Below are 9,431 nucleotides of genomic sequence, written 5' to 3'. Positions count from 1 at the left end.
TGATGCAATTAGTTAAAGTGGACTTAGCCCATAACATATACAACCTTGATTACTCTCGTTTTAAGCTATTTGAAGAAGTTTCTCTTTGGTCCATCCTATGGAATTTTGGTAAAGGAGAATATGAATACAGAAAATAAGAGAGTTTTACAGTGGCAGTCTTTTCATATGAAAGACCAAGTTGTATGTATTTGTTTTCCTCAGTGTATGAACACAAGTTGTAAAAGAACAAAGCAAACTCCAATTCTATGCAGAATCCCCTGCAGGTGTTTTAAGTACATCATGACAGGCATACTGTGAAGATGTAGGGTACAGAATGCATCTGGCTTGGTATTTTGGAGAGACCTAACAGAGACTGATGACATCTTACAATTAAAACCAGGAACGTACTACTTTGACTTCAAAGGTACGGCCCAGTGGGTGACCTTGCATCATTCTTGTAGGATATCTGAGGTACTTCCTATGCATGGTATTGGAGAACGTATATGGTTCACACCTGTAAAATATTGTGAAGGACGTTTGTTGGGATCCCATGGCTTGGCAGGGTTTTGGTACCGCAAATTTTGAACTTCAGTAGAAACCAAACTCTGTAGAGGCTCTAAATAACACAGATACTTTTGCTTGCTGAGCACCTCTCTGCCTTGGCAACCTCTCAAAGCTAATGTAATGTAGATCACAAGAGGGAAAGGGAGGAAGGTCTGAGCCTCAGCACTGCCTTTGCTGACACAGCTCAGACTTTGGTGCTCTTGGGCTATGGTGCTGGAGCAGGGACCTTGCTGCACACTGGAGCAACCTCAGGTCCAGGAGAAGCATTTCTCTCCTCCCCTATTGGAGATTGTCCAGATGGAGATCCTGAATAGCGATCCTGAAAAGGTGTTCTTGGGAACTCAATTGCTCCGTTACTGAAACAGGAGGTGCTGATTTCCATTGCTGGCTCTTGGTCTTGTTTTATAAAGGAAATCACAAGAGTGGCAGACTGCAATTTGCTGACTATAGCCATGCCAGCACTCACACTTTGACTGTGCACTCTTATAGAATTAAATAATTTTCAAAAATATGTCTTGCTTTTACTAATTCTCTGCCAAAAGAAGCTGTAATGATCTGCTTAAGGGAACAGGCTGCTTTAAGGCACAAAACTGCATTACTAACTTCAATGTCAGAGCAACAGTACAGTGGTCAAATGTCACTCCTTAGCTGCACTAAAACATCACATTTGTTTTATCCACTGTGATTTACTAGTACTGGGTTTTAAATGCCAGTTGCCATTGCTGTAGCTGCACAGCTCCTCTGATGAATATACGTTCCACAGTCAAAAGCCTGACATAAATTAAGTCCATTCACTTGCTTCAGCACCCTCTACCAACAATACCATTACTGATCTTCATAGAAAAGAAAGGAAGACAAACCAATTTTAAGCAAGTTAGCTGTAAATTCAGTGCCCAAAGAAAGGCATGGAGAGAAATTAGGACCCAATTAACTTTAGACTTCATTTTGAACTATGAGGTGACCAAAAGGCCCCTGCAGAGAGAGGTTCACAGTCTTATGTGGACTAAGTTGCCATTGACTACAGAATTCTTCAACAACTATGCTTCTAAGTGCATGGTGACTGGTGTTGTGTGAAATATACCAAGGTATGTCAGGTTGGATCTGAGATGCTCCCAACGCATGCTTGTACTTCAATCATTTGCTGGCCAGAAGACAACACTCCTTGGTTTCCCATAGATACTGATTGCAGTTGCAAGCAATAAAACTGGTTATGGTGGATGGGAACATCACACAGCAACAGCTTGATAGTGAGCCTCCAGCATTTACCCAAACATACAACTATCGAGTGTTGTATAAACACTCCACTCTTGAGGAATTCTTGAGATTTTCCAAGTCATTTTGTCCTTGTTTGTCAACATTTGAATGTGATACAAAGTAGCTGAAAGTTAATGTAGATCCTTCAATGAAGTCTGCTTCCATTTTTTTTTTCCTATTCACTATCATACAATTCTAGATAAAAATTAAACTGTAACAAAAGTCTCTAAATTCTTCCACTTAATTTGCCATGCCAAACACCAGCACATTATCAGATTCAACCTAAATTTAAGATATATTATGAAAGTCCTTTAACACATTATGAAAAAAAACAGTAAGTCACTGGAAGTGTCTACCATATACTTCATCATCCTGAAAAATGGAAAAATTACCATTAGGAAATTTCCTAACGTACAAAAGCAACTTCTAATAATTGAAAAAAATAAATGCACTATGCAAAAAAATAAAAAAATAGATAAAATTCTGGGGCTGTGCTGCAATATTCCATTTAATAAAGTCTGAAGAAGAGTGGAAATATTTTAAATTCCTAAATTCATTTAGCTGATGAGGAAAGTTAATCAAAACATACTGTTCCACTAACAGAAATTACACTGCGACTTATGTGTATCACACCTTGTTGCATACTGAAGCATATAGGATAGTTTGGTTAGGTTGTGGTTGGACTCGATGATCTTTAAGGTCTTTTCCAACCTGAGCAATTCCATGATTGTATTCTATGATTCTATGATTCTATTCTATGATCTGAGCACTTAACTGGAAACAAAATCTTATTTTCTGATTTTCTATTAATTTGCAAAGCTTGTCTCCTAAATTAGTATTTTCAGCTGTGATGATGCATTCTTCAATGTAAAAGTGTTTTATTTTAGTGCACATTTTTACATTTTCACATATTTGTAACTAATTTCATTGCTGTCGTGAAGAAAAATCATGCAGAAGATGAAGTATTCCCCAGCATAAAAAGCAAAAGCAACCATCACTGATATTTCTACTTGAGACATCTGTGGCCAGATGGCAAAGCATGCCCCTTTCAGCCAGCTGGTCAATTGTTTTCTTGGTGAAAAGAGGAAGCAGTGTGTTGGTGGTGGTACAGGAAGACATTTGTCTCACCAGCATGCCTCACTTCAGCCAAAGGCAAATCTTGCAATACAACACCACTTTGTGGCAGCAAGTTAGTATGAATGACTATAGACAATACTTGGGTGCATTGCTATTTCTTCTGTGGCACTTCTTTTATCATTTTCTGTTTCCATATTTCTCTACAGCAAGGATTTCTAGAGCTTTGCTCTCTGCAATATATAGGAACTATTTTTAGGATCTGCTCGACTTGCAAAATGTTTTCCATGTGGCATCAAATGCTATCCATAGCATATCTTCCTACCTGTGGAGGGACCTGGTAGCAATTGGAGTTCGTTTTCCCAGTCCTTGCCAAGTCATCCTGCACACTAGAAACCAAAAAGATTCCTCTTTGTAGAGGCTGTGGTATACATGGCCCTAGGCATGACACCACTGCGCCATCTCTCCTAGAGACACAAAACCATCCAAAATCCACAGATAATACTCCATCTAGACTCCAGGGCATGACCATTCTCTCCTGGGGAAACAGGGATGATTGCTGGGCACCACAGTGCCTGCCTCACCCTGCCCTTCCCATGTCCCTGCCCTCACTCAGGCTGCCTGGGGCCTGGGTCCAGCACCCTGCCAGGCCCTCAGGGATGTGGCAGCAGGGTGAGCAGTGCTCAGGGCAGCCTGGGGGCAGGACAAGATGTGGGGTAGTGGGCCTTCAGCCTGGACAGCAGTTCAGAGTGCAGGGAAGGGAGACCTTGGCATGCAGCAGCTGGAGGGATGGTGCCATCACTTCTGTGGCCCATCCCTTCTGCTCTTGCTTGGTTGCTTCCTTACACAGGCGTAGTGACAGAAAAGATAGTGTGCATACTCATATAAAAATAACAGGAACTGTCATGCTCTTGCCAAGCTCTTCATCTGCAGGACCTGCTCCCCATGTGTCTCTTCCATCCGCTTTGCTTTGACTCAGTAAGCCCTCCTGTGTCTGCCACCACTTGTAGGACAGCTATTACTAATCTCTTGTGGGCAATGTCCTCCTTACTGGGAAGGAGTGAGGCTGCATCCCAACACTGCTTTTCCCTTTTATTTATGCACACTTTCACAGTTATGGCATTTCAGGCACAGGAATAATCCCTGCTGTGGCTGCACCAGGTGACACTATGCACTATGTTCACCCCCAGTTACTAAGTTTTTCATGGGCACTTCTCAAACTGATTCCTTAAGAGGGTTTGAGAGTGAAATCACTGAAAGCAAGATACAGAATTCATGAACTTTGTTCAAGAGTAGATGATGCAGTTGACAGAAATGAATGACAAAATTACTAATTGCTCCATTGCTTTCTGGGACTGTGGACAGATAGAAGCACAGCTGTGGTGCCTCTCCAATTCTGTCTGCTTTCCCAGAGGAACCCTTCCTTTATTCTATTTGGAGATATGTTTTGTTTCCAGGATTTTTCAAATGCAGCCCTTTAGCTATATGCATTAGTGGCACCCCCTTGCCTAAGGAATTGCAGGTCGTAACTTCTTTGGGGCAGGAGCTGTGTAGCCATTGCACTTCTAGCATACCTAGCACAAGAGATACAAATTGTGAACATTCACAGCTTCAAGCTGAGGAAATATATCAGTATTTGGGTATCGGCAGTTACTGAGATGTGACTGAAAATATTGTTCCTTTGCTTTACATATATGTTCCTTTGAAGCATTTCCCCATTTTCTGAGTTTCTCGACCAAATTCAGCATCAATATGAAACAGTCATCAGCATTTTACTCTACATTCTTGGCAGCCTGAGCTTCCGCAACTGTCAGCAACCATCAAGATCAGAGGAGGCCAGAAAAGAGCATTCAGGGATGAAATAGTCAAGAAGACTGAAGATAAATCCATGTTGGTTATAAATTTCTATTTAAAGGGCTCATTTAGGATGTGAATGCAGAGAGTTTTTGTTCTATAAACAGCAGTTAGACTACTCCACTGGTAGGGAAATGTGATTACTGTAAAATCTCTTGACAGCTTTCAGATTTTTATTCACTGTGAAGTTTGTCATCACTACTGTAAAATCCAAGCACTGGGTCAGGAAACACTATGGGAAAGACTCACTGCTGCATCAGCCATACCCAACTCTCACATTGAAATGGCACTTAGATTAGGATTGAGCAGTGTTTTACATGTGGAAACTTGTAGTATTTAGATATATCTGTATCAAGGTTTACCAAACTAACTTTCATTTTCATCTGCGTGTATGTCTAAATTGTGCCAAAGACATCAGTTTATCTACAGCCAGAGTACTCCTTTTTGTCTTTGTGTGTTTACCCACATACACACATGATGCTTTATTAAATATTCCATCGGCATAGGATAACAGTCTCAAGTAACTGCAAGAATTTCCAAACCTTTTTCCTAATAAACTTATTATAAATAAATTATATTTTTCTATCTAAATAAACAGCATGCTGAAAACTGCTTGCTAAGAGATTACTACTCAACAACTGTTTTCTGGCATAATCCTACATTTCAGAATTTTTAAGTAGCTTTGTACTTTATTGGAGTCTCTCCTGAAACAGTGAATAAAGTCAGAGTCACTCATCATATTTGCTTCATTACTAATTGATAAGCCAGCAGCTTCAGATGATGCCATTCCGTGTAATGAATTGCTGATGATGCCCATTGACTGCATCTGTATTGGAAACAGGAAACGAAGTACAAGAAGTAGTTACATATAAACAAATATTTAAAATACTGGTGCACAGGTCAAGCAAAGTGTCACTGTGTTGCACTGTTCTACCCCAGCCCTTTCACATACACATAGCTCCTTACAGAGAAATAACACTGCCTTTTCTTCCTAACAGCACCCATAACTATGACTGGCCTGAAATGATGTGATTGACCAGTAATGCAGGAATTACAAGGATTACAAAATCTAAATTTAAGCAGAAACCACTGTTTGCTGATGATTGTTTCCTCAAAGTAATACAGTAAATCTGTCTTAAGACTTGCAGTCATTTACATTAGTGAGTTTTGTCCACAGAATTTTGTGATGTGAACATTTGCCAGATGCTGTTTCAACTGGTGAAATCTGGAGATTGTGATTGCCTCCCAGAGGTAGCAGCTTCACCATATGAACCAAGGTTAGAATTAGTGTCTTATCACAAAGTAAAACAATCCACGAAGAATCCCCCTCCTCCCAAAACCAACCAACCAACCAAAAACAACACAAAAAACCTGAAATATTGGGTTACATTTGTATTGTTCACTTCATTTTTTTTAATTATATGTCTACTGTGTAACATGTCCATGGCACATGAGAGGTCAGAATGGACATACACCACAAAAAATTTGGTGTTCATTTTGAGTAATTCCCTCAGAAATAAAAGTAAATGTATGAGAAGTGTGTAACTAGTTCAGAACTTGATGGCTTGTTTCAGTTACAGTGAAGCAAACCTGGCTCAAGCTGTGGAATACCTCTGAACTTTAAGGCAGCTCAAATCCAGACCTGGGGCTGCACTTGGATGATGAATTTTGCCATTGTAACTCTCGGAACCATCCTAATTAAGACTGCATTTATACAGTGATGAGTTGTTTATCATATTAAAACTTGTGTGTGCTCCCCACCTGTGCTCATAAAGATGAAAGATGATCCACTTATGCCAGACAAAAGTTTATCATTCACTTTTTAGTCAAAATGGGCCCCTTGCTAGTGTAACCATTTCAGAGAATGGACCCATAGCCCTTATTTGTCTACCCCAAATTCCAAAGGAGTCTGGATATGAATGCACAAGTAATACTAAGATTACAACTTCCAGCTAGTCATGAGAAGATAAAGATGAAAATAAAAAATTACATGCATTTGTAACTTAGCAACCAGAGTTCAGAAGGAAGTTTTGAAACAGTTTTGTGACTGGCATCTGACTTAACCTATGCCACTGCTGCCTTGAAGATCCAGCCTCAGGAACTGGTCCCTTAGGAAGGAGCTCACTGCAGCAGCCAGCAGCAATAGCTGAATTAGAATTTGAATCAGAATAAAATTGAAAACAAAAAATTCAAGTATTGTGCGATCAGCCTATATCTCCTCCGTATCCAAAGAAAAGTAAAGGCATTGCTGGCTCATACATGAAAATGTAAGAAGTTCTATTCTTTGTGCTCGCCTCTTTCTTTTCTGTTTCATATGAATAAAACGTCGATCCACACATTATGAGCATATACAGTGTCATCTACATATCTGTCACTGCATAAATTAAGCTGCATCCTTTGGCTGAAAAAATGCTGAATCTATATAATAAAGACCACTATGTTTTGTTAGTATGACATTTTGTGATCACTCAGTGGCATAAGGCAATGAAGAGGGCTCTCAGTTTGGAAGCGTTAAGGAATCTGAACATGAGCTGCCAGGCTTTAGGCTGTTGCTGAATCAGAGCCTCTGCTCATAGTAAGGCTACAGCTCAACCGAGAGTATGCATCAGCCTCAGAAGTCACCTGTGTCACACGTGTGGTGTAAATCAGTTGCACTGAAAACCTTACCTTTTCTGTCACTTTCTCAACCCCAGTCTCCAGCTCATGTACCATGTTGCTGATTTGCTTCGCTTTGCTGAGGCTCTCACCAGGTAGCTCCTGAAGGTTTTCAATGTGCTGATTAAAGTGGGAAAGTGGCTCTTTCCAGGCTTGCAGAAGCTTCAGGATCAAGTAGGCTAGTTCTTCTCTCTTATAGATTAAAACAAAGAATTTCTTTCTTAGTTTGCAGCAGCTCATATGAACTCAGTCTCACAATCTCAGCAGGGTTAAGAGTTATGTATGCAGTCCAGTTGTTTGCAAATAAATATACAGGGACCACTCTGTCTCCAGTTGTTTGTGGAGATATAAGAAACAAAAATCTGTACTTGTCTTCTTTTCAGCTTATACTCCTGTGTTCTGCAGTGCAGCATGAGCAAAATGGTGGCACTCCTGTCCAAGTTAACAGGGACTGAAAACACTGCCTCCCAGGTGACTCACAAGCTCAAGAGGCTCCATCCAGGCACCCAATCTGCAATACCTGCACTTCAGCATGGAGCTGCATCGCTTTGCACCTCACACAGGCTATAGCTACGTCACTAAAGGTGCACTGCAGACATACTTCCAAGGAAAGCACCTGGTGCTCAGGTTGGCTGTTTCTCTAACAGAAACCAAGTGGCCTTATGAGATTTCTGGCAACCTCAGCTCAGAAGTGATTCTGCAGGCTGCCAGCATAGGGCAGGGCAGCATTTCCAATTCCCTTTTCACGTGAGCTGAACTCTGAGAGAGAACTTCCATGTCACAGCAGAACAAGCTGCTGACATACATCTCACTCCATCTCCTCCTGCAGGAGAAAGCCATACTCTCATACTGCTGCCATACTCTCAGCTTCCTCAACTTCTGTCTAAAGAAACTGCTCCTGACTTTCGCCAAAGAATGCTTTTTTCTCTTTGCCATGATGTGTCTAAAACAATTGGCTGTTTTTCCCCTCACCTATCGATTCAGAGACAACAACTGTTACACTTTTCCCCCCATTGCTTTTTACACTTCACAGTGGCGCTGATCAATCTAACACGCATCACAGTTACAGCTAAGTTTCTCTTTTGCAGACAGCCTCAGACTGCAAGCAGAGGGATAACTGCCACTTGGATGAAGCACCACCGCAATGCCTCCATTGCAATTAGTAAATAGGAAATAGTGCACGAAAAATGCATCTTTTCCTATAGGGCAGGATAATGATGGGCATGCCCGCCCGGCGTGCCTTACCGGGATTTTCTGGGCGTACTCTTTGCCGTTGGGGGTCAGCATGGTGGCCGTGTGGCACTTCCTCGCGGGCCTGCCCAGCTCGTTGTTACGGGGCGGTAAGTATTTCTCCTGTAGGGGAAGAAAACCTCAACAAGCCCAATGGCCCACCCTGGCCTTCCTCCCGTTGCGGGGTCGGCCCGGCACTCACCAGCTCGGTGGACAGGCTGTGGATCCTGCCCGAGTGCCGGATCACGCGGTCGAAGAGGTCGACCACGCTGAGGAAGCGGCAGCCCGAGTCCCCCGGAGGGCACATGGCCGGGGGGGCGGCCGCCCGCACCAGCAGCGACAGCAGCGCCAGCGCCGCGCCGGGACCTGCGGGGAGCGAGGGGTCGGGGGGCACAGACCTTCAGTTCTGTCCGCTCTATCCCGTCCCATCCTGTTCCGTCCCGTCCCGTTCTCTCAGTCCCATCCCGTCCCGTCCCGTGCTCTCAGTGCCATCCCGTCCCGTCCCGTCCCGTCCCACCTGCCCGCTCTGCCGGCCGGCCCAGGGCCATGGTACCACGGAACCCTCTGCCCAGAGCGGAGCGGAGCGGCCCCTCCGCCCCTATATACGCGGTGGGGTGTGCGCGGCGGGGGGGCCGCTCCTGACCCTCCCTGACGTGAGCAGCCCGCGGCCGTCGTGCGGCATTATTGCCCGAACGGACTGAGCTGGAGAGCTATAATTGGAAGAACTGCCATTTCAGCCTCTCGCAGAGAAGCACATGCTGCAGTTGTCTTTTTCCGGGACTTATTCCTCTTTAAACCGGTGCCAATAAGTGCACATCAGC

General features: G+C 43.1%; 1 protein-coding gene across 1 annotated transcript; it reads right to left on the bottom strand.

Moving 5' to 3' along the window:
* Nucleotides 1–5,356: 5,356 nt before the first annotated feature.
* LOC116226691 (prolactin-like) lies at nucleotides 5,357–9,158 on the bottom strand. The gene is made up of 5 exons (XM_031589619.1): nucleotides 9,128–9,158; nucleotides 8,813–8,976; nucleotides 8,626–8,733; nucleotides 7,393–7,572; nucleotides 5,357–5,551 (listed from the first exon to the last, which is right to left on the bottom strand). The coding sequence occupies exons 1-5, from the start codon at nucleotides 9,156–9,158 to the stop codon at nucleotides 5,357–5,359; spliced, it is 678 nt and encodes a 225-aa protein (XP_031445479.1).
* Nucleotides 9,159–9,431: the final 273 nt, after the last annotated feature.

The sequence above is a fragment of the Phasianus colchicus genome, chromosome 1 (genome assembly GCF_987193195.1).
Source record: "Phasianus colchicus chromosome 1, bPhaCol1.hap1.1, whole genome shotgun sequence".
NCBI lineage: Eukaryota > Metazoa > Chordata > Aves > Galliformes > Phasianidae > Phasianus > Phasianus colchicus.
This window is presented reverse-complemented; position numbering and strand designations above follow the sequence as displayed.

What these genes read in the sequence shown, in the direction of transcription:
- LOC116226691 (XM_031589619.1), bottom strand. Translation starts at nt 9,158, where the DNA reads ATGGCCCTGGGCCGGCCGGCAGAGCGGGCAG. An exon ending in CCGGCCGGCAGAGCGGGCAG is followed by an intron (nt 8,977 to 9,127) that starts GTGGGACGGGAC and finishes CGCTCCCCGCAG; the next exon opens with GTCCCGGCGCGGCGCTGGCG. An exon ending in AGTACGCCCAGAAAATCCCG is followed by an intron (nt 7,573 to 8,625) that starts GTAAGGCACGCC and finishes TTAATCTATAAG; the next exon opens with AGAGAAGAACTAGCCTACTT.